The sequence below is a fragment of the Brassica napus genome, chromosome C9 (genome assembly GCF_020379485.1).
Source record: "Brassica napus cultivar Da-Ae chromosome C9, Da-Ae, whole genome shotgun sequence".
Taxonomy (NCBI): domain Eukaryota; kingdom Viridiplantae; phylum Streptophyta; class Magnoliopsida; order Brassicales; family Brassicaceae; genus Brassica; species Brassica napus.
In genome coordinates, this window is record NC_063452.1 from 55,291,956 (window position 1) to 55,317,480 (window position 25,525).

The window sequence follows — 25,525 nt, forward strand, 5'->3', positions numbered from 1 at the left end:
GTTCTTTTATTTGAAAGGATGTTCTACTATATGTTCAAAACGAACATGTAACCCAAAGGAACAACAATCTGAGGAACATAACAAAAAAACTTAATTTTGTTTGCATCCGTCGAGCAAGATCTAAACACAAAAAAGTTTGAGACTTTAAGTGACATGTCTGACGTGAGAAGCATTTTCTTGTTCAACCTCACAACCGCGTCAACCTCATAAGACTCTTGATCGAAGAAAACAGTGGTGCATACACTAACCTTCTCCTTCTCGATGTTAACAAACATAGCAGAGACATAACATAATCAGTGGTGCATACACTAACCTTCTCCTTCGGGTACATCTGACACATTTTGCTCCATCAACTGCAAATATAAGAAATGAAAATGCATAAGATGAGAAACCGTGTACATGTAATTCAATGAACACAATGTATATATCTGAAGTGTACTTATATTTTATCGTGTACACAGTCCAGCTTCACATACCAAATGTGTATAACAAACTTACCAGACATTGATTGTGCAATATACAATTGAACCGGTGTACATGTGATGTTTTGTGAAACATTATATATGTGGACATTGAAAAGTATGTGTGCACCTTGACTATTTTTTACCGTCCACATTATTGCAAATTGGAAATATATCTAACAAATTTATCAGGTGTACATGTGAATTCTTGCGCAAGTTAACTGGTGTACATACTAATTCTTGTACATGTGGATACTAAACAATTTGTGTACGTAGATTCATGTACATATAAATATACCAGAATCTTCGTTTAATATTTAAACTATAATGATGTTTTTCATGTTTTAGATGTTCATTTTAGATTAGAATGCATTTGCATACTAATCTTCATAAAGTAAGGGTTATATTGCATTGTTTGAAGTGTAGTCCGTAATTGAAAAGCAACCGTGGAAATCTACAACTTGTAGGACCAAATTGTAGACAGTTAAAAGCTAAAGGATCAGTCGTGCAAATATAAGAAACTTGGTTTAGGAATGGATCCTTTCGAGGTTCGACAGATCGGATCGACCCCCGGTTCGGTTCGCCGATGGTTGGAGAGGAGGAAGGCACGGCTGAGCTTGACGAGCCAACGATTTGAAGTCGCGGAGGACGACGAAATGAGACGGCGCGGAGTTTGACGGTGACAACGGATTGCACTCGCCGTGAAGGAGGAGTTCGGAAACGGAGCCGGCGGCGGAGCTTCATCAGATTTCTCTGTCTACTTTCATATAAGGCATAAACTGAGATTGAGATTCATGCTCGTGGAGAAGAAGAAAAAGGTCAAGGTGAAGAAGATGAAGATGAAGATTTGACCCTAAACTACTACTGTCTTTGTGAGAGAAGAAGATGACAAAAATCAAAAAGTTAATTAAATATAAAAAAACAAAAATAAAGTAAATTGGAATTTTTTTGTAGTTACCTTTAGTTAGTAAAAAAGAGATAAAAGTTACTTAAAACTATCTTACGAGCGATAAGTGATCTGTGATATAATAAAAAGTCAGAGAGTCACCTTGAGTGAAAATAACTCAAAAAAAAGGACAGAAAGTTAAAATCTTTGATGAAGAAGATCCAAATCAAATTGGGGAGGATCAAAATCTAGGGTTCCGGCGAAAGCACTCGACTTTCTTCTCCCGGATTAACAAAAAAAAAAAAAGAAACTCTCTCCTTTTCATCAATCATGAGTAGAGGTCAGTCGTATTTCATCACTCTCATCAGAAACCCATCTCGTCAGAACAACACCACCACCCAGATACGTACTCTAACCCTCGATTCGCCTTCTCGGGGCACTAGTACCGAACCTGACTCCGATGCGCATCAGGGATCGGCTTTAACAAGCTACACGGAAATGGCTAAAACCGTCTCTACCATCATCAGAGAGAGACACAGGTGGCAGCAAACTCTGGTATCTGATTTCCCCTCGTTTAATTTCGCAGATCCTCTGTTTTTCCGACAAATGTTGACCTTACAGAACAACAACGTTATGTTCTCTCTCTGGTTCTTCCGTTGGCTCTGCTCCACCTTTGACTACAAACCTGATCCTGTTTCTTTAAACCTTCTCTTCGGCGCTCTCTTGGATGCTAAAGCCGTTAAAGCCGCCAAAAGCTCTCTAGATTATTCCACTGGTTTTAACTTTAGCCCTGAGGTAACGTTGTTAGAGCGGTACGTGAAGTGTCTTTGTGAAGATGGGTTGGTGGAAGAAGGTATTAGAGTGTATACTCAACTCAAAGAGAGTGGAACTGTTCCTACTGTTCCAACTTGCAATGCTGTTTTACTAGGTTGCTTGAAAGTTAAGAAACTAGATCTCTTCTGGGAGCTTCACAAGGAGATGAAAGAGACCGAGGTTGTTGATCTCGAGAGGATTCAGTGTTTGATTCAAGCTCTGTGCGACGGTGGAGAGGTTTCAGAAGGGTACGAGCTACTCAAGAAAGTTTTGAAACAAGGGCTTGATCCAGGACATGTTGTCTATGCCAAATTGATTTCTGGCTTTTGTAAGATTGGGAACTACGCTTGTATGTCGGAGATTCTCCACACGATGATTGCCTGGAACCATTCCCCGAGTATTTATACCTACCAGGAGATTATCAAGGGGCTGTGCAAGAATCAGAAGCAGCGCGAGGCGTTTTGTGTGTTTAACAATCTTAAAGAGAGAGGCTATGCGCCTGACAGGGTCGTTTACACCACGATGATCCATGGGCTATGCGAGATGGGGTGGTTCGGGAGCGCGAGGAAGCTGTGGTTTGAGATGATGGAGAAAGGGATGCGGCCTAACGAGTTTACTTATAATGTGATGATACACGCGCATTTGAAGAGAGGTGAAGTTGTGCTGGCTAGGGAACTATACGGAGAGATGCTTAGAAATGGTTATGGAGAGACAACGGTGAGCTGTAATACGATGATCACGGGGTTCTGCTCGTATGGAAGAGCGGACCAGGCGTTTGAGGTTTTCAAGAAAATGTCTGAGACTGGGGTGAAACCTGATGCGATCACCTATAATGCTTTGGTTCAAGGGTTTTGCAAGGAGAATAAGGTTGAGAAAGGGATTGCTCTGTTCAAGGAGCTCAAGGCCTTGGGGATGTACCCTTCTGATAGGACTTATGCTGCACTTCAGAAGATGAGAAACCTCAAGTTGTCTGATTCTGTTGCAGCTTCCTTAAATGAGATTCTAGAGGCTGCCTGAAAGCAACTAATTTTGTCAGGTATTAGGTTGATTCAACAATGAGAAGGTCAATTCATTTTGTTGTTGTTGTTGTTGTTTTTTTGGTTCTCCCTTGGGAAATAAAACAAAAAGGGTTTCACTGAAGGAACTCTTCATTTCAATTTTTACATACAAAAGCACAATATTCATATCCAAATTATTAAAAGGTAACAAGGTGTTATGTTTTTTTTAATAAGAGACAAGTTTAGGGATCAGAGCAACTCTCACAGAGAATCAAAAGTTACATTACTACATGTATTAGGAAAACAAGCAGTTTCATACAGTTATGAAACTTCTGACATAGAGTTTCACCAGTAACCCCTTGGAACACAGAGAGATGAGGAGGCAAAAGAATTTTCAAAGTTCAAGGTTTTTCAGGCGAGACATTTTCTGGATCTCCTCGATGATCAGCTCCTTTTCCTCTTCGAATTGATCATCTTCAGAACCTAAAATAAGATTTTTTAAAGCAAAGGAATAAGTCTAGTTTAGAGTGTAGTGTCTATAAGATCACTACTCAACTAGTTCGGAGTCATTACCTTTACCAGGGGACAAGTTGTGAAGAAGTTCAAGTAACTTCTCGTGGTTTCTTGCCAAAATGATCTTCACTTCTTGTGGCTTACTCGGATTCGCAACAAATATCTGTAAGCGTACAAATAAAATGCGGTTCATCAGAGAGACCTATTAACAGTTTAGTTACCAGATAAAGTTGCGGTTTTGAACAAAGTGAGACATGTTACCTTGAATATATGAAAGGCTGAGATTTGAATATTCTTGCTCGAGTCCTACTCAAATTAACATTAACACCATTACATGAAAACTAACTGATGAGCTTGTAACAAAATTAACCGCAATATATAAAAGATGAGGTCACGAAGTCATTACTAACCTTCAAAAGTGTCATAATCACTTTCATATAACGAACTTCTAAGATGAATTTCTTCATTATGTGGGAGTTTGGAGGCTCCAACAAGAAATCCGAGAGAAGCTAAATCAAACCATGAATAGTTTCACAGTTAACAACATTATATAAGAGGTGATGATATAGAGATGAATGTAGCACCAGAAAATAGCAAACAAAACCTTCAACGATTGCCTTCTTGTCACATAGTTTGATGATGTCAAAAGCCTTTCGTATATATCAAAGAACTGAAACAAAGGAGAAGACGTGTTCTTCATAATGTATATTTTCATTTTCATTAAATGATTTATAACAGAGAAATGTTTCTTATGTTTTCATCTAAGCTTTTACAAAAAAAAAGATGCTGGAGCAAACCTCCGGGTAGTGAGAGGTGAGAAACTCAGAGACGACAGTGTCATGTTTTGTGAGAAGATCCTGCAAAGAGAGAGAGAGAGAGGTTAACAAAGTGTTGAGTAAAGAAGAAAAAATCCAAAACCGAGTCTTAAGTCAGTAGTGAACAAAACTCACCTTGAATGTTGAAAATGCATCAGAAGCAACATCAAAGTTTGGCAATTCCACAAATTTGAAGAATAACTCAAAGCAAGCAGACTCTAGAATATACCTGAAAAGGCACTACAACCAATTTTAACCGTGTGAAAAAAGAATTCAACTCGACAAAAACAGCTTTGGAATCAGAGTGGTATTGACTTACTTAGCAAGACTTGGGAATTTAATGCATTCCCTAAGCATACTTCCACAATGCAGAGCAATCTCCTTGTTGTCATAGCTGCTCACAGACAGTGAATTATCAATAAGTAATCTAATCAAGAAAAGAAAAGAAAAAAGATCCAATCTTTACAGTATTTACCATACAACCAAACAGTCAAGCAACTCGAAATGTTCTTCAAAGTATTGCACACAGCAATAAGCCTCCCCAACTTTTTGTTTCAGCAAGATAGACCAGCAATGCAGCAAATCTTTTCTTGTCTGCAACATAGTTCAATTAACACAAACACACAACAAAAGGAAGCAGATTGAAACCTCTCCTCTTTACTTACTTCCCATCCCAATATGTGTAGCTTATGGATGACAAGAGAGATAACATCTTCTTTGCAAAACTCTAACGCTAACTGTACAGCTTGATCAGCATTTGGTTCTGCCTCGCCGTCTCCTGACAGCATTCCCCTCAGAAATGAAAAATTCTTCTCAACTTCTTCCAAAGCCTAACAAAAACAAAAGTAGTAAACAATTCTCAATTTCAAAACGATTCCGAGTGAATTACAGTAAGCAATCAAGAGTGAATCTAAAATTCAAGAGTAGTAAAGGCCTATAAAGGTGAAAACTTTAACCTTCTCGAGGGCTTTAACTTCGACGACGGTTTTGGTGTCGAGAGCCAAGAGGCTGTCTCTGATCGCCTTAACGACCTCTTGAGGCGTCTTGGGCCTTGATGGCTTGAAGAAGGAGAACGACATGAGATGATGATGAGAATCAGATTCAGATTCCTTCTTTGGATTCTGAGCTCGCCGACGAGATCGTGGATCGGAAACTCATTCAATAGCGCTGCGAGAAAAAGGGCGACACTTTTCTTCTCTTCTTCCTCCTCCTCTCCCTCGCTTCGAAGCTAGATGGTCAAATCAAATCATGCACATGTTTTTTTTTCTTTTGCTTTTTCTAATCACCATGTTAAGGCCAAACAAACTTCTGTTTAGTTTACACTTTCACACAGTGTAATGGATTTTTAAAAAGTAATTAATGCACTCATGGGTTTTGTCTTGATCCATTCCATGTTGGCCCAACAAGGCCCAATTAACGTTTTCATAGCTGTTTTCAGTTGAAACAGATAATAAAGTGTTTTGCAGATTCAAAAGTAGATATTGACGAATATACATCTAAATTGCCGTGCTATAGATACAATGATTTGGATCACACGTCAGATATCACGTATCACCAATACAAATAGTAAGACATGTCGCAAGCAAGCTTCTAATTAATTTATTCCTCAAGAACAATAATCCAATATAGAGGGTTACAATTACAGAGTTGTAGATATCTAGACTATATGCTTATGATTTCTCTACTAGATAGTTAAAAATGAAACCCTAAAACCCAAACATATGTTATGATTGCACAGGAGTTGGGGGGCTTATGGTTTGGAGACACTGTCATATCAATGTGCCTTCTCCCTATCAAACTCTTCATATCCCCTGCAACATCATCATCATATACAGCTTCCTCTTGTTTGCTGTAAAAAAAAATAGATTTTTGATATATGTTCAATTGGAGTAGCTTAGTTATATGAAAATGAAAAATTTAAAAAGGTTTCTCATTTTATTATTAATTAATCTTATTTTTAGTTAATGGGACTTTAAAAATGTGTGTTTCAGAACAAAATTTCCCTCTCTATTTTAGTGTTTCTTCTGTGTGTGTTTATTTTTTTATTTTAGTAAGAGACTGAAATCTTTTGAAGAAAAATTAATATTGTAAACTAGGTATACAGTCTGCATGTATCAAAAACTATCATATGACATAATATATCGTTAATTAATAAACTACAAAACAAATAATTAAGTTGATTTTGCGATTATTTATTGTTCTTTTATAATCGCAAGTTTGAGTCGACACTCACATAACATTTTGTTTGCCATTACTATAGGGGCTTAGTAGGATATTCATCAACCGGTACATATAATATGTATTAGTTAGATTAGACATATAAAGGAGTAGGAAACAGTTTATATAAGCAAGTATGCATAAGCCCACAAGCCAAAGGTAGGATGAATATTCCACGGCATTGCACACACAAAAAAAATAATTATGAGGGATACATGCATAGGGTTGTAATCTATAATAATAAGCAACAAAGAACCAAGATTCTTTAAGCAAATTAAAATATAAGATTAACTAAATCAACTGACCATTAGTCAATGCATCATATATTGTTTAAGATTTCCAAGATACTGATAATCCTCTCGTTAGGAGCACTCCTCATTTCAAAATCCAAAGTTGATTTTCTTTTTGGCACACCATATAGATATAGTATACTGATTTTAATTACAACGATTTCAAATAAACCAGAAGCTGTAGAAGCAGTAATGAGGAAATGAATCTTATGTACTAAACTGTACATGAAAGGATTTCATTAAAGAGAGAGAATCAAGGGAGTTTTATTAATTTCGAGTCATATTTAATTTTTGAATATTTACAAAATTGCCATTATTATTTAATTTTTTATTAATTTCGAAATTCACAAAAAACTAAATACACCCACACCATTTCTTCTTATTTACAATAATGTCACTATCATCAATTTTTCCAACCATCATGAACCACCATTTTTGAGCTCTTAAAGCTCTAGAATTCAATTTCCAACCACTTTTTTCTCATTCTGAACCAACAAATCTTCATTTCCTTTCATTTCTTCTACATTTCCATCTAAAAAACTTTTATAACTTTCATTTTCATAAACACAAACTTCATATTTTCGAGTTTTTTCATTAGTGAATCGTTAAAGGCGGTTCTTTTTATTCATATTTGGAGTTTGGACGGTTGAGAAGGTTGGAAACGAGCTTTACACCAGAAAAAGATTACAATTTACATGGTTTTCGTCATTTTTCAGATCTGTGTTGAGATAGTAGACTGTTTTGTATGTCTATGCCTATATGCAGACGTACGATACAATACTCTTGTCAACGCACAAGTCAGTTTTGCATTTGACCAAACGAATTTTTTTTTGTACCGCAGACTTCCCCGGCAGTCTTCGTCTTTATCTTTGACAACAAAAATAAAATTTAGGTAGACTTACTAAGACGTATATGTAAAAGAGGTTAGTTTTGTATTTGACCGAACTTTTGACTTTTTATTGTAGACTTCAACGGAAGTCTACGAAGTGTAGACTGTCTGAGAAGTTTGCAAAAGGTCAGTTTTGCGTTTGACCAAAACTTTGACTTCGTTGAATAGGTTACTTTTGTGTTTGACTAAAAAGTTTAAAAATTAATTAAAATTTTATTAAACTGTAGACTTTTTATGCAATCTTCTTAACTTAGAAAAAAAGTATACTACATGTGAAGTCTACTATTTTATTTTGGTCAAATGCAAAACTAACCCGTTGAATTTGAGAGTAGAATTCAAACGAAGTCTAAAAATATGTAGATGTTCGTTTCCATTTACTCGTAGAAAGTCAAACTTGGTCAATTGCAAAACTAACCTCTTTAAAAAAATTCAAAAATGTAGACTGCATATGAAGTCTACTTCCAAAAGTCAAATCATGGGTGAATTTTGGTCAATTGAAAAGACTAACTATTTTGAAGTGTAGACTGAAATGGAAGTCTACATGTATAAAATCACAATTTTTTTTCAAATATAGAAAGTAACCCGTAAAATTTTCAATTGCAAAAACTAACCCAAAGAGTAGACCTATTTGATAGTCTACATTAGTAAACTGAAAAAACGTCTACATCTTCGTAGATTGAATATGGAGTCTACATAAAAAAATATATTAAAAGTGAATTTGTATATTATTCATTAAGTTTTTTAATATATTTTTTTGTTTGACAGTGTGTATTAGTTATTCCTAATGGGTTCGAGTGATTTTGAAAAGAAAATCTGTTATAATTATGAAAGTATAATACTTTTGATTTGACTATGTTGTTAGCTTGTAGACGTATTTGTAAGTCTACCTATATAGCTTTATGAAACATAAAATATTTCTCCGCTAATTATGTAAACTGTATTTTTTCCGGAAATAGCTCTGTTACCTGTTGTATACGGAGAATGAGTGGTGAAAGACTCTTTGTGGGAGTTTGTGGTCAATAATCGGAAAGGAGGAACAATATTCCTTGTGCATGATGGCTGTAAACATGGTGAACTTCTTGAAATGACACAAGAAGATTATGATCTAGACAAGAAAATCGAGAAGATGGTGCTAACATATTTCATACCAAACGTCATTTTACGACGAATGACTCCGAATAGGCAAATACTCCTCTTATGCCTGTCACGAATGATCGACAAGTACATAACTTGATCGAGTTATCTAAGACACACTTTGTACGCCTTTGTGTATCAAATCAGCGCCAAGTACACTAGAAATTTTTGGATTGACTATATGTTAGATAATAAGTGTAGACGTCTTTGTCAATCTGCAAATATAGACTGCAGTTGAAGTCTACGTCGTAAATTCTATTAAAAGTGCATTTGTGTATTATTCTTCATATTTTTTTCATGATTTAATTATTTTACAGTGTATGTTAGTAAAATTTTAATGGTCTTGGATGAATTTTAAAAGTTAATGTGTTAAAATTATACACTTGAAACTTATTGCAAATTTTTTTGATTAGTTTTACTCTTGAAATTTTTTGGGAAAATTTTGTATAGATTTTCTTCTTCTCACATGTGTGTTAGTTATTATTTTAGCTTATGGTGGTTTTACTTGTTTGGTTGGTTAGATCTTGTGAAAAAATTGATATCTAACAAAAAATTAATAATATCTTACAAGTGAAACACAACTAAAAATGAATACAATGTTTATAGATTGTGCATTAAAAAATTATTTAAAAATTAATATTTTATTATGAAAATTATTACAGAGCAATATATTAAAAAGTATTCTAGAGTATGTTTGATTTTTCATAATCTTGATGCCTCAAATAAAGTCATGTAAAAAAGTACCTGCAAAATAAGATACAGTTATGAGAAAAACATAAGATAAAAAATTAAATCATATTTTAGTAGACTTTTTATTAAGTCTACGTAAAATTATTGTTTAGTAGACTTTAGTTGAAGTCTACATTAATGGAAAGTTTTCATATCTAAAAGTGTACATTTAGAAAATTTGAAAATACTTTGTTCTGAAAAATATTTCAAAAATAGTTTTTTTGTCATCTTTGTAACAAAGCAAAAAAATAAAGTATGAATCTATAAATTTAGTTCATTATAAACACAAAATATTTTATAATGAATATATGTAAAGCTTACATTTTTGGGAAGATGATTTGAAAACTTTAAAAGAGAATACATGCAATATATACGTAAAGCTGAATGAATATATGTAAAGCTGCTCTTGAAATTATTTGAAGTTATTTTAAGTCTAACAGCCCTAACTTTTGAGTAGACTTAACTTTTAAGTAGACTTCAAATGAAGTCTACTCTATCAAAAAAAAAATTAGATCTGAAAAAACTTATACATTAAAAATATGAAATAAGTTTAAATCTACAAAACTTTTAAAAATATAATTTAATAGACAAAATAGTAATAAATTAAAGACATAGAATTTTAATATGTAACTTTATTTAAATATAAAAACTAGAACACATATTTAAAATCTATAGACGTAAACCTTACATTTTTGGGAAGAAAAGAGAACAACTATGGAAGAAAATACCTGCAAAATAAGATAAAATTATTAAAAAACATAGAAAAAAAATTAAAGTCATATTTTTGTAGACTTCCAATGAAGTCTGCTTAAACTTTGTGGTTTAGTAAACTTCATATGAAGTCTACTAGCTTTAGTAAATTTCTTTAGAAGTCTACACTGTCTGATAATTTTCAGATCTGAATAAATCTATACATTTTGAAATGTGAAAATAATTTTAAATCTGAAAATACTTTACAAAATAGAATTTATAAGATAAACTAGTAGCAAATTAATGCACAGAGCTTGATCTATAAATTTATTTAAATATAAACATATAAATACATATTTAAAATCTATTAATCTAAAACTTACATTTTTTGAGGAGAAGATAAAATCCATGAGTGATAATACCTACAAAAAAAAGATAATATTGTGAGAAATAAATAACATAACAATACACATTTAAAATCTATAGATCTAAAACTTACATTTTTTAAAGGAGAAGATGAAAATCATGAATCACAATATCTAAAATGACAAGATAATATTGTGAGAAAGACTTGAGAAAATTTTAGAGAGAAAGAAAAGAAATGAGAGAGTTTTAGAAATAATTGAGAGAATTTTAGAGAGAAGCGAGAGAGTTTTAAAAACTTGTGCAGCCACTTTAGAGAGAGACTGTATAAATTTTGTTTATATAGGGAGACAAAAATGTAACTAGGTTAAAATTTACGACATTGTAGACTTCTTTTGAAGTCTAATAAAATTAAAATTTTGGAGTAGATTTTACTGTAACATAGTAGACCTTTTTGGAAGTCTACTATAATAATTTCATTATTGTTGTTTATTCTTTATTATTTTTAATAATTTTAATATACGATTTATTAAATTTATTTCTTTATTTTTTAATAGTTATAGTATATGATTTCACTTTTTTATTCTTAAGGAATTTAACTTAGTTTAAATATAATGGTTTTTTGTAAAACAAATTGAAAAATATAGACTGAAAAAGACGTCTTTAGATAAATAGACTTTATTGTAGGTGTACGAAATCCTAAACCACAAATCTCAAACCCTAAATGTTTTGCTTGATAATCAAAAAGTCTCAATTATACAAAATATAAACTACTAAACATTAATATGCAGATTTATGTTAATAAAACAAAAAAAAAACAAAATCTAAAATCTAACCCTATGAAATCAACCACTAAGAGACATAACATGTTAGTTACTTTTGTTTCTAAACTATGAACATTGTCTAACACGTGATAATCAAATTAGTATATATTCTTCCAAATTGTTCAATTATATGAAATTTTAATTTATTTACTTCATATTATCCATTATATTGATGATTAGTTAAAATATCACAATAATTATTTTTATACATTTTCAAAATTAAATTATTAGATCAAATTAGAGTGTAGACTAGAAAATAAGTCTATAAGATAGACTTAAGATAGACTTTGTAGGAAGTCTATATATATATACACTTCTTTTATTACATGTAGACTTCCGAATGATAGAAACGTAAAATATATTTCTGTTTTTTTGTGGTCATAAAGGTTAAATAGTACTTCCACTATCTCTTTATGTTAGTTTTGTTTTTGACCGAAAGTGGAGTACACTTTTAGGTTTGACTTGAATCTTTGGATTGGTTTTAGCAAATGTCCCGAGAATCAAATACCTTTTGAAGAGGACAGAGGGTTCCGAGAAGAGGGAACATGATGGCCTCCATGCTTCACCCTTCTCTCATCATCAGCTATCATATGGAAAAAAAAAAAGACTGAGCCAAATCTCTTGAAAGTCTCTTCATCACAAAAGTCACATGTAATAATCTTTTGTTGGATTAGCACAATGTGACAAAGAGATGACGCATGCTTACGCAAACACGTCTCATTATTGTGGCAACTTTATGAAAATAACATTATGTGCGCCAGAGATAACGATGTACTTGTGTTTGTAGAGTCTGCGGCTTTGGATGTTAACGGTTGAAGCATGTTATTATCATCATAGATAAATATTTTTTATATAATTGTAGACTTGTGGTCACTGGACCTTGGTTGGTGTCACTACAAAAGAAATACTATACACTTGTGGATACAGAACTTGGTCCTGGCTAGAAACTTCATTAGCAAACATAAAGGTCTAATCAACTAAACTGAATTAAATAATGAAGCAAGTGTTGGTCCTGTAGTCGAAAGTATAATGCATGCATGTATTAGCCCTTTCAGTGGAATGATCTTGCGTGGAGAAACCATAAGAACATGATTAATCCGAGATTCTTAGGATGAAGTTGTTATCGGAAATTAAAAAACTGTTTTTTAATTTTTAACTAAAAAAACTAAGAACCGGTTCTTAAATAAAGACTTTAAGAACCGGAACCGGTTCTTAGTTTTTTTAGTTAAAAGTTAAGAAACAGTTTTTTAGCTTCCACTAAGAACCTCACTTTAAAAATCCCGGATTAATCATGGTCTAAGGGTCCCATCAGGTTTTTTCCTCTTCTTATTAGTTTATTATTAATAATTCTCAACCTAATGAAATTTCAAAATAAGTATTCTGATGCTTATAATAAAGGAGACCTTAGCATAAGAGGCACGAGGAATGATTTACATCGAATAATAATTTGCCTCATATGTACCCAACAACCTAATTAAAAAACGGTACAAGTACTCTTTATCATTTCTCATATATAGATTAATATACCAATCACTATCGAGTATGGAGATTGATTATGGATTTGGTTTTGGGCTCGAGGTACATCTTAATCTTATACGCTCTCCTTTTTCCACATGCGCTTCTCTTTTTCCATCTTCCCTTGAAGATTAAATTGAATATATGTAAGGAAGAAAACTTATGGAATTTGATTGATGTAATATTTAGTACGTAAATCATTTTTATGATAGTTTTGTAGTTTAATTAAATAACAATTAAACACATAGCTAATCAATCGAAAGTGATAGTATATATAAATATTCTTCACTTATGATTATATGAAATTATCATATTTAGCTTATGATTTGATATGTCTAACTGAAACAGTTTCATTACAACTGAAGCGTTATATATGTATCATGATCAGTGTCCGAGTAAAGATATTTTTCGGAGAAATTCAAAATTCTGATCCATGCTATGCAGAGAAGATTATCCCCAAAATATTGATCCAAACTAGCCATGGTTTCCGATTCAGTAGAACTAGGAGATGTGCCCACTATATCATTAAGATCCCTGATTAGTGCTATGAAAAAAAAAATATATATATATATATATATATAATGAGAAAAAAATTTGGGTGCATAACATGAGATAGTGATGAATTAACATATGGTGTGTGAAGAGAGTGGACCTCTTTGGTTAATTATACTTTGGATATAAACATGTGTGCGCATGATACAATATCACTCAATTTTATGGTTCTCTACGATAATATCAAAACTTGTGAATTTATAGAAAATATTGTAAATTTTTTAGTTAAAATTTTGTAGATTGAATAAAATATGTTCCAATTTAATTGAATTAATTTTCTCTTAAATATATCATATTTGACGATGTGGATAATAGTTTTTTAGTATCTTGGTAATGTTTTGTAACTCTGATCTTCGTAGGTGAATTTAAATTAAAGCTATATGTTATGCACTACATACATGTATATGACTAATTAAATAACATACTTAATATACTTTTTAATCTCTTAATAAATCATGTGCTTAAACCATCGGAAGTTACTCATGGAAACAGAATGTTAACTTAGATAATCCTTTGAATTGGATGAGAACTCTATTACAAATATCTTCACATCTTTTCTCTGTTGTTTTTTTAGTTTGTTTGTTTAGTTTACATAAAGAAAACGCAAAAATAAAAACAACAGAGAGAAGCAAATATGTTTTTACTTTATGATTTGATGTGTCTTAGATCCTTCGTCATCCCTTTGGACTGGAACTTCGGGCTGGAGCTGCTATGGTTATAACTAGATATGACTCATGACATCTCTAATTAAGAAACTAGGTTCATCAATGTAGTGCCACTACAAAAAAGTTGTTTATCCAATAACTCTGTTGCTTGGACTGTGATGGATATGACATTATTATCACATGTTATCTTTACACAAAAGTTCCATATACAAACTATTTTTCACATTATACAACATAATTTTGATCTTTCGTCAAATTATTTAGATCAATTTTGACATTTCTTTGTTTTAATAAGATTTGTTGATTTTCTATTAGAAAAGTAAACTGTAAAAATAAACAAACGTACCAAACATAAACATAGGTGTCACCCAGAGGAGTAACTTGAGTAGGGCCGCCATGTTCACGTCACTGTCTTAAGAAATGGATTTGATCAGTTGGTGGGTCTACTTTCTTGTTTTGTCCTCGATTTAGGGCTCATTTCCAATGATGCTGTAAGATTCTCACCTCTTCTATGGGACCAGTTTCCACGTCGGCTGTTCCTTCCAAATTGATGGCTCCACAACATACATTGAGGAGATTTAGAGCACTCGTACCTAAATATGTCATGCTTCAACTTTTGAATCTTAGGCGATAATTATTATGTAGTTTAGGAGTATTTTGTCGTTTTGAAACTTGAATATATTCTTTTGTTAACCAGAATATATTCTATTGATCCGCCTTTGTTTATTCAATCGGACCTGGATCTTCTTTACGACTTTCACTGCTCAGCTGATGTCTCAGAGAAGTTCACGATGCGGTTCACTCCTGCGGAAATTAAGGATGCTTTTTTCTCACTTCCAAAGAACAAGACGTGTGGTCCAGATGGCTTTTCTCCTGAGTTCTTCATGAGCTGTTGGTCTGTGGTGGGTCCTGAAATTACAGAAGCAGTATTGGAGTTCTTTTCTTCAGGCTCTCTCCTGAAACAGTGGAATACTACCTCTCTGGTTCTCATTCCCAAGATTACCAATGCTTCGAGGACTACTGACTTTAGACCAATCTCTTGCCTCAACACTATGTATAAGGTCATTTCTAAACTATTGGCAGGAAGATTAAAGACTATCCTTCCTAGTGTTATCTCTAATGCTCAATCTGCATTCCTTCCCGGAAGATTGCTGGCAGAAAACGTCCTTCTCGCTACGGACTTGGTAAAAGGCTACAACTCCCAAGTCCCTGAACATAGAGCAATGCTCAAAGTGGACATTCGAAAAGCTTTCGACACAGTTAGATGGGATTTCATTATTGCAGCGCTTCGCGCCTTATCTATCCCGGAGAAATTTGTTATGTGGATTAATGAATGTATCACAACCCCGTCTTTCTCTGTTTCAGTTAACGGCGTTTCTGGAGGATTTTTTACGAGCACCAGGGGAGTGAGACAGGGTGATCCCCTCTCTCCATATCTCTTTGTTCTAGCTATGGAAGCTCTGTCCCGGCTACTACACTCTAGATTCCAAGCGGGTTGGATCTCCTACCACCCTAAAACGGCAGAGCTTCAGATATCTCATCTCATGTTTGCTGATGATGTTATGATATTTTTTGATGGGAGCTGCAACTCCCTTCAAGGCATCTCCGAATGTCTAAACGACTTTGCAAGTTGGTCAGGTCTTGAAATGAATAAAGAAAAAACGGAGTTATTCACTGCTGGTTTGAACCATCAGGACACCGCTGCCATCTTGAGGTTTGGATTCTCGGCTGGTTCTCTCCCTATCAGGTATCTCGGCCTCCCCCTCATGTCCAGGAAATTAAAAATATCAGAGTATGCTACCCTTGTTGCCAAGATCTCTGCTAGGTTCAAAATGTGGGCTACTAGAACCCTCTCTTTTGCTGGCCGGCTACAGCTTCTCTCCACTGTTATTGCGGGAACTGTAAACTTCTGGATCTCCTGTTTTATCCTACCTAAAGGTTGTATCAAGCAAATTGAATCGCTTTGCATTAGATTTCTATGGTCTGGGAATATAGAGATATGTAAATCTGCAAAGGTAGCTTGGTCTACTGTTTGTCTGCCCAAGGATGAAGGTGGTCTAGGTCTCCGAAACTTTATGGTTTGGAATCAGGTTCTGTGCCTCCGGTTCATCTGGCTCCTTTTCTCCGACAAACCTTCAATCTGGGCGGATTGGCACAGCCATTACAGTTTATCTCAGAAATGTTTCTGGGCTGTTGAGGAAACTCAACACGACTCATGGATGTGGAAACGCCTGCTGAAGCTAAGACCTGCGGCCCTTCTTTTCCTGCGAGCTAAGCTGGGGAATGGCTCTAGGATTAAGTTTTGGTATGATGTTTGGACCTCTCTAGGCCAACTTATTGTTCACATTGGAGATAATGGCCCGAGGAACACTAGAATCCCCATTAACGCCACTGTGAGCCAAGCTGCAAATGCTACGGGATGGTGTCTTGGAGGGCCTCGCTCTCAGCAAGAACTTGATTTGCACATACAGCTCACAACCATGTCTCTCCCAGCCACAGCCGTAAGTGAGGATGAATTTTTCTGGGAAACAAACGGTACCTCCGATGGGTCGTTCTCTGCTGCTCGAACTTGGGAAGTTCTAAGGCCTCGAGATACAAAAAAACAGTGGGCGGATCTTATTTGGTTCAAGGGTGCCGTTCCAAAATTCGCATTCAATATGTGGATTGCCAATGCGGACCGTCTTCCCACCAGAACGCGACTCGCATCTTGGGGCATGAACGTCCCAACTAGATGTCCCCTATGCTCTTCCCATCATGAGACCAGAGACCACCTTCTTCTTGCTTGTGACTTCTCTAAGGAGATATGGAGGTGGCTATTTGATCGGCTAGACAGATCTCGCCATGATCTGCTCTCCTGGGCTGAACTTCTTTCTTGGATCAGAGGACCGCAGACTTCCCCAACCGTCACTCTTCGGCGTGTCTCTGTTCAGACCATTATCTTTCACTTGTGGAAGCAACGTAACAATGTCATTCACAACCAAACCTCCCTATCCACATCTGAAACTTTCCGTTTTGTTGACCGAGACATTCGGACCATCATCACAGCCAAGCGAAAGCGGAAAAACTTTGATTCTCTCATGTCCCTATGGCTTAGATAATGATCTTCACTGATCCTCCTAGCTCCATTATGTTTTTTCCTTTTTTGCCATAATGGTGCTCTTTGATTATGTAAATCAAACTTTTCATTAATTTGAATATTAACAATTTAGCAAAAAAAATATATGCCACGCAGCTTTAAATCAGAAGAAGAAAGAGAGTGTGGGTTTTTATATAAATTTTCAACTAATTAGATCTTGTTTGCAAACTAGATGGGCATGAATATGAGATAGGCACGCTTGAAGTGATCCACTATGTCTATATCCATGTTACATAACTAATTGAGATCAAGGGTGAGTAGTATATATATATATATTTTTTACTGCTGATTTATTATGATATTACAATTATGAAAAATATCACTAGACGATTCGATAACCGACAATATTACATGTTTTATGAAGATCTACGCATAACTGCATTACCTGAGCCGTCCTACGAAAACCTACGTCTGACCAGATTTACTTGCACTATGTTGAAGATCCCTCTACATAATTGTTTAATAGATCACCTAGACGTAGAAGCCTTTAAACCTTAACCACTAGACTTCGGTGCTTCCAAGTATAATCATGTAATTCAAAATTTTATGTACTGTGCAACTAAGATATGGGTGGAATATTCTCTAGTTTATAACTTTATATACATGATTAATTGATTGATAAATAAATAAGAATTTGTGGGAGTGGAAGAGAGAAGATTGGTGGATGCGCGTGCAGCTCTCTATTTGTGGAATTGTGGTCATAGTGCTTACTGCTATCTTAACCCTTAACCATTCCTCCTTTTTTGTTTTTTTATATCTATCTATTTTGATAATATCTTAATCATATACACAGAACTGGATTTGGTTTAAGACCATTTCTAAAATATTTCCCTATTTTTAACTCTAAAATATAAAAAATTTATAATAGAGATAAATTAGAAATTTTGATCCATCTTAATTCTTTACTATAGAGATTTCCAAATATAAAGCAAAATATAGAAAAATATTATTTTTCTTTTATAATTAGAGGAAAAAATAGCAATTTCTATTTTATAAGTAAAATTAAATATGGATTAGAGTGATTTTGCCTCTAAATATTGTTATAAAAGTGAGAATAGAAGTGGGTTATAAATGTTCTTAGTGTCATCCAAACTATGTTGGTTTCTATCTTTGCTTTGGTTTGGTCAATTTGAATATAGTTGGCTCTAAACAAAGTACACGAAACAATTTAGGTACGTTTAGTATGATTCATTTTAATTTAACTTGAATCCACTGGGTTGTGTTTGGTTTAGGGGACGCGCATCTGTCTACAAAACTCTGTTATTAATATATATTACATATATTTTTGTCTATTTACAACATCTATTTGCTAGTTTTTTGAAATATTACTAGATCAATGGAAAATCATTTACCTTATAGTGTATTGGTAAATGATCTGGCACAAATAATAGCAAAATGAAAAAAAAAATTGCATAAACATTAGTTAAAAACTTAGATGTTCAAAAGTTAGTTTTATAAATTAATATTTTTAGAAACATGTATTATATATATCAGAAACACTAAAAACATTAAACATTAAAAATAATATAAGTTTTAATTAGTTAAAATTCGTGAAATCACGTTTTGAAACCTTGCATAATTAGTATATAATTATCAAATATCTCATTTTTTTACTGATTTTATCATTGTGCATGTTATATGAAATAGGGCCGGGCAAATAAACCGAACCCGATAACCCAAACCGAATCCGATCCGATAAAAATGAATCTGAACCCGACGTAAATACCGAATGGATTATGTTTTGTGGTATTTCGGGTTATGGGTATTATCCGAACCGAACCCGAATCTAAATGGATATCCGATAAAACCCGAAACATTCAAAACCTCGAAAAGATCGTGTACCAAACATGATCTCAATTCCTAATATGTATCCAAAATACACTAAGAAATATTGAACATCTAAAATACTTATCTATTACATGAAGGTTGGTGGTTCTATTACATGAATGTTGGTGGTTATATTACATGAAGGTTGATGGTTGAAGATGGCCTATGAATCTTGAATGAAGTATTTAGATTTAGATTTTGTTTTCGTTAAACAATGTTTCTTATTTCATGAGAACTTGGTTTTCATTTTATGCTTTTATTTATTTGGTTTTCTTTTTATCAGTAAATATGTTTACTTTTCGTTTGATTTTGAATGATCACGGTTAATGTTCCTTATTTTTGAATTGATTTTACTTAAGTTTTGGTTATAAAATAGGTACAAATCAGGTATTTTAAAACTAAAGAACCGATTTTACTCATGTTTTGGTTATAAAATAGGTAAAAATCAGGTATTTTTAAACTGAAAAATCGATTGGGACCCGAACCCGAAAGTATATTGGGCTGTGCCGGTTCTTTGAAGATTTACTAACCCCGACCCGAACCCGATAGAACCCGAACCGGTCCCGAACCGAACTTTCATATAATCCGAATGAGACTGATTTTGATAAACCCGAAAAACCGAAACCCGATTGGATAAAACCAAAACTTGATTGGGACCCAAATGCCCAGGCCTAATATGAAATAAGTGATAGTGAATGGTAAAACCAAAAGGATAAGACATAGTGAAAATCACTAGCTAGTCCCGAAGATCTGGTTGAAAAAATACACCACAACCAGTCATGGGAAAAACTTCATTGAGTACAAGGAATTTACGATTGTTTCATGTAAGATACAGTCATATCACACCACTCCACATCGATTACCATATTGTACAACTTTACAATCTAAATTACAACCCAATCAATTGTGTAGTTTGTTTGTACTGTATTATTATACTACTATTTGTTTTATAACCGTGGTAATTTTTAGAAAACCTTATCTTAGATTTAAAGGTAAGAATACTATCTATAGTAATGAGGAAGAATTAAGAAGCACTAAATCAATCAACTGGTTTTCCTTTTTGGTATACAAAATGCTACTACGTACTGATAGATTGGTGACTATGTAATAATCGTCATAATTTTATCTAACATGTTAAAACCGAAGCATTGATCAAAAAGGTTATCGTCTAGAATTGTTTTTGTTACATTGCTTAAATGTATGTCATGAGCAAAACAAACATACAAATGTGGCATAAAAAGATATATGCATAACAAAACGGAAGGAGGAGAGTAGTGGATGTAGAACAAACGCATTGAAAAAGAAACATTGAATGTTGACACTATGAGGGTGGGTTCTTTACCATGGAACAAGCACATTCAACCCCCAAAGCATAGTAGTTTTGTTGATTTTCTTTTTGGCTCTTAGTATTGTTGGTTTTGACCTACGAATTTTTTATTTCGATGTTATCTAATGTCTTTTTGTTGTTGGTATCATTCATATTTTTGGGGAAAACAATTTGTGAACGATGACTTACTAGCTAGTTGTTGCAATTGTCTCGCGCTAATGCGAGCGCAATAATCAGTCTTAAAAAAACTCATCAAAATTGATGTTGTACATTCCTTTTGAATTTTTGAATATTGATGTTTTGCCTTGTAATAGATTACTAGATATTTTAAAATCAACTGACATAGATTTACAATGTTATAAATTCAATTAAATAACGTTTAAATAATGTACATGTTATTAACTTAATATATTTAGTAACATTTATATCTTATCAAATAATGTTGAATCAAAAATTATAGTAAATTAATATCTCCTATATATTAATTATGGAGCATTACAACATGTTTTCGTAGATATGTGTCATCACTAGGATGATTCTTAGAATTCTTAAGAAAATAAGTTGGTCCATCTAAATATATATTATATTTTTTATTAAATTAACTATCAAATTGATTAGTAGTGTACAAAATAATATTCTCTATTCTTTCCTTAAATAAAAAGTACAGAATTACCTAATATGATTAACATATATATGCAAATTAATGATTATGAATAATACATATTTGATAATAATTTTTGTATCATTTCTCTTTTTTTGTTTAATTTTATATTATTAAAAGAAATTAAAAATCACATTAGGCATATAATTAAAAGATAGATTTTTCTTATATTTTATATTTTGAATTTTTTTAAACGACTATAAATTGCTAAAAATTGTAAAATTCCCACATTAAAAAATTTGTGATCAACGGTTTAATTTTTTTTGTTCAAGCAATATACAAATGATCATAAATCGTATGAAAATGAAGTCTCATATTATATATATATATTAATATCATTTAAATTAAATTATATACTATATAAAAATATATAATATGTTAATTTTAAATTTTGCATTGAAAAAATGTGATATTAACATTTTCATTTTTAAATTTGTATTGAAAAATTTACATTAAAATTTCTATGATTAATAGTTTAAATTTTTATTACAACAAATATACAAATGTTAATAAAGTCATATGAGTATAAAGTGTCAATAATAAATATTTATATTAAAATATACTATATGTATATCTATGTCAATATCACTGAAGTTTAATAATATACCGTATAAAATAAAGAAAATGTTTTTTTTTATTTATTTGCCCAAAACATAATTGTAAATAAACAAAATGTATTAGTTTGTAATATGTTATTTGATCCTAACAATTCCATAAATACACTTCTTCAAATCGAATTAATTTTTAATATTGGAAGCACTATATACATTATTTCATTCAGATTAAATAAATCTTGATTTTTTTTCTACAAAAAAATTAATGAAATATCATGACAAGATTCCAATCACCTTATTGTCTTCGAAGAATCAGAGATTTGATCATTCGTCTAATGTTTGTTTCTCCCTAATATCATATATAACTATCTCATATACATTATTTACCACATTAATTTTAAAAGCAAAATGATGACATGATAAACTAATAAAGATGACATGGTTTGGACTAATTGTGACATGAACATTTACATTTAATGTTGTTTTATAATTTTTGTAAGTTTGTAGAATAATGTAATAACTTATAAATCGTCATTAATATAACAATAAATATTAAAGTTAGAAATATAGTAATATATAATAATTTTCGAAAATATTATTTAATATTATTTAAATAATTTTATAATTTTATTACTAAAACATATCTTAAAAATTTATGCATTTCAACAAAAATAATTTTCTAATCATATATTATTATTTATTTTTAATATTTACAAATTTTAGAAATATTATTTAATTTTATGTTTTGTTAATTATACATAACAAAACTTTCTCTTAATTTTACAGAATTTTATTTAATATATATCAACCAAAATAAATAAATAAAAATATTTCAATATATATATATATATATATATATATATTATTAAATAAAAATGTAAATAAAAATATTTATTTTATCTTAATTTTTATATAAAATTAAAATATTGTACACAAATAATAAAACTAAAAATGAACAAAAAATTATTTATAAATATAATTTTAAAACTTTATTTCTGCACATGGTGCAGAAAAACATCTATTTATAATTGTTAAAAATGAGAGTTTTGAACTATTTATTATAAGTTTTCTGGTTTATCATTTAATAAATCAAACTGTTTTTAGTTTATACATAATTTACATATACTAGAAAGGTAAAGTATTATATATATTTTTTATCGGTATATTCTTAACTAACTAAACCTCAAAAGCGTAGGTTAATAAAATAAGTAATTTGTTTTGTTGTTCTAGAATTAGATGATTTTTAGACCGAACTGGTGAATATATACTAGACATACATTTATATTTTGAGTATGCACTTATAAATATGTGAATAGTGTTTGTCGGTGATTTTTTTCAAAATTTTGATTCTTAGATATGTATTTGGAGTGAAACTAATTTTTAAAGATGTATATCTTTTTAAATTGACACCTATGTAATTCATCAAATTTAAAGAAGAACTTAAAAAAAACAAAACTTATATTAGTGAAACAGAAACGAGAACACAATTTATAGAGGTAAAAAATGAAATCACTTATGCAGAGTCAATAGTAAACAAATCGAGAGCAGAAAACCTAATACATCTTCATCATTTTACAATTGAGGTTGCCTATGTGGTTTTGGTGATTTGTGTTAGCCATAAAACTTAATTTCTTTTTGTGCATATGAAATCTTAAAAATAATTTAAGTGAGTTGTAATATTTTAACTCTTCAACACCGATGATACATTTAAGAGATCAACATTTGTATTCGTCATTTTACAATCGATAAATATTGTAATGTTGCAAAATTTTAAAATCACTTAATCAACAAATAATAGTATAAAAACTCAACCGCGCATCCGCACGGATTATCATCTAGTTTACTATTATCTAAGAGTTCGAATACATGTTTTAACCTAAACCAAACTTGATATAGTCCATCAAAGGATATCTGATTGATCTTCCTTAAAATCGGTTTAACTTAAATTAGTCAAATAGGTATAACTTAAAAGTTAAAACTAATCTAATGTTTTTTGTTTGACAGATTATATATAACGAAATTCCTCAAAACAGTGGATAATGAATTAATGATAATGCCGGAATACAGAGTTAGGACATGAAATTGCATGGATAACAGAAATGATGTTGAGATGCCACTTTTGGTATCACACTATCACATAACGAAGCATTCATTTCATTCAGTCCTAATTAATATTGAAAAGGGAAAATATGTAATTATCAAGTTGCCACGCCTGATATTTGGTTCTTTTTTTTGTTAAGTTTGTAATTTCCCGGTCGATAATATATTTTTTTTTTTGGTAAAAAAAAAATACCCGGTCGATTGTTGTAAAAGTACGGGGAAATTGTGTATATTATTAATGAATCAGAAGATCCCTTTATATAGGGATTACAAAATATAGAAATATGGAAAGAGTACAAAACCTAGTCCAACAAGAATTAGGAAAACTACTAAAACAAGGAAAAGAAAATTGGGCAAATCTGGCCGACTCTAAACCTCCATGGCCGGCTGGGCCTTATCTTCTGGTCTTGGTTATGGATCATCCACTTAGTGATTTATAACACTCCCCCTTGGATGCCATAACCATATAGGTTTGTAACATGCTTAATGTTGCCTCATTAAAACCTTTCTAGGAAAACCAAAAACCCAATGAGGGAAAAATGGAAACCGTGGTTAAGGAAAAATAGTACAACACATGATACACCCCCTGATGAATGCATCACTGAAGATCCTTCAGCTGGCGCATTCTTATTTGATTTGTAAGCTTCTTGAATGTTGAGGTTGGTAGAGACTTGGTGAAAAGGTCGGCTGAATTGTCACTGGACCGGACTTGAACCACTTGAACTTCTTTAGCCTTCTGCAGGTCGTGGGTGAATAAGAACTTGGGCAAGATATGCTTTGTCCTATCTCCTTTGATGTATCCATCTTTGAGCTGAGCTATGCAAGCTGCATTGTCTTCATAGATAACTGTTGGTGCTTCTTTTCCCACGCCTAAACCACTATCTACTCGGATGTGATTGATCATATTCCTCAACCATACAAGCTCACGGGTTGCCTCATACATTGCTATGATCTCGGCATGGTTGGAAGATGTGGCGACAAGTGATTGTTTCGTGGATCGCCAACATACTACAGTTCCACCATGTATAAAAACATATCCAGTCTGAGATCTAGCATTATGTGGATCAGATAAGTATCATGCATCAGTATATCCGACCAAACTATCTTTTGGCCGGTCAGTATAGAACAAACCAAGATCTTTTGTTCCTTGCAGATATCTAAATAGATGTTTTATTCCATTCCAGTGCCTCTGAGTTGGACAAGAGCTAAATCTAGAAAGTAGATTCATGGCAAAACAAATGTCTGGTCTAGTGTGGCTAGCCAAATACATTAAAGCTCCAATGGCACTTAGGTATGGCACTTCCGGACTGAGTACTTCCTCGTCCTTCCTCTTTGGTCCGAATGGATCTGTCTCTGGGTCGAGAGACCTTACGACCATAGGACTCGACAACGGATGGTCCATATTAAACTTCTTGAGTATCTTTTCTGTATATGCCAACTGATGCACAAGGATTCCATTGTTTACATACTCAAGTTGTAGTCCCAAACAGAACTTAGTTTTTCCTAAGTCTTTCATCTCAAACTCTTTCTTTAGACATTCATCTGTTTGGGAAATCTTTTCAGAGG

General features: G+C 32.5%; 3 protein-coding genes across 3 annotated transcripts; 1 reads left to right on the top strand and 2 right to left on the bottom strand.

Moving 5' to 3' along the window:
* The first annotated feature begins 1,472 nt into the window (after positions 1-1,472).
* On the top strand, positions 1,473-3,391 carry LOC106388067 (pentatricopeptide repeat-containing protein At5g18950-like). Its single transcript, XM_013828045.3, has one exon. It carries the CDS (start codon positions 1,678-1,680, stop codon positions 3,175-3,177), a length of 1,500 nt encoding a protein of 499 aa, XP_013683499.2. The 5' UTR covers positions 1,473-1,677; the 3' UTR covers positions 3,178-3,391.
* On the bottom strand, positions 3,291-5,783 carry LOC106388068 (calcium-binding protein 39-like). The gene is made up of 11 exons (XM_013828046.3): positions 5,443-5,783; positions 5,152-5,316; positions 4,962-5,080; positions 4,806-4,880; positions 4,622-4,715; positions 4,469-4,528; positions 4,276-4,341; positions 4,082-4,180; positions 3,933-3,977; positions 3,732-3,834; positions 3,291-3,641 (listed from the first exon to the last, which is right to left on the bottom strand). Exons 1-11 carry the CDS (start codon positions 5,563-5,565, stop codon positions 3,553-3,555), a joined length of 1,038 nt encoding a protein of 345 aa, XP_013683500.2. The 5' UTR covers positions 5,566-5,783; the 3' UTR covers positions 3,291-3,552.
* Positions 5,784-24,557: 18,774 nt separating this feature from the next.
* Positions 24,558-24,902, bottom strand: LOC106369827. The gene has a single exon (XM_013809933.1). It carries the CDS (start codon positions 24,900-24,902, stop codon positions 24,558-24,560), a length of 345 nt encoding a protein of 114 aa, XP_013665387.1.
* Positions 24,903-25,525: the final 623 nt, after the last annotated feature.

Bases quoted from the DNA above. Each gene is read 5' to 3' on its own strand.
- LOC106388067 (XM_013828045.3), top strand. From the start codon at position 1,678: ATGAGTAGAGGTCAGTCGTATTTCATCACTCTCATCAGAAACCCATCT.
- LOC106388068 (XM_013828046.3), bottom strand. From the start codon at position 5,565: ATGTCGTTCTCCTTCTTCAAGCCATCAAGGCCCAAGACGCCTCAAGAG. The intron at 5,081-5,151 runs GTAAGTAAAGAG...ACTATGTTGCAG, and splicing joins TACACATATTGGGATGGGAA to ACAAGAAAAGATTTGCTGCA. The intron at 4,529-4,621 runs GTGAGTTTTGTT...CTCTCTTTGCAG, and splicing joins ATGCATTTTCAACATTCAAG to GATCTTCTCACAAAACATGA.
- LOC106369827 (XM_013809933.1), bottom strand. From the start codon at position 24,902: ATGTATGAGGCAACCCGTGAGCTTGTATGGTTGAGGAATATGATCAAT.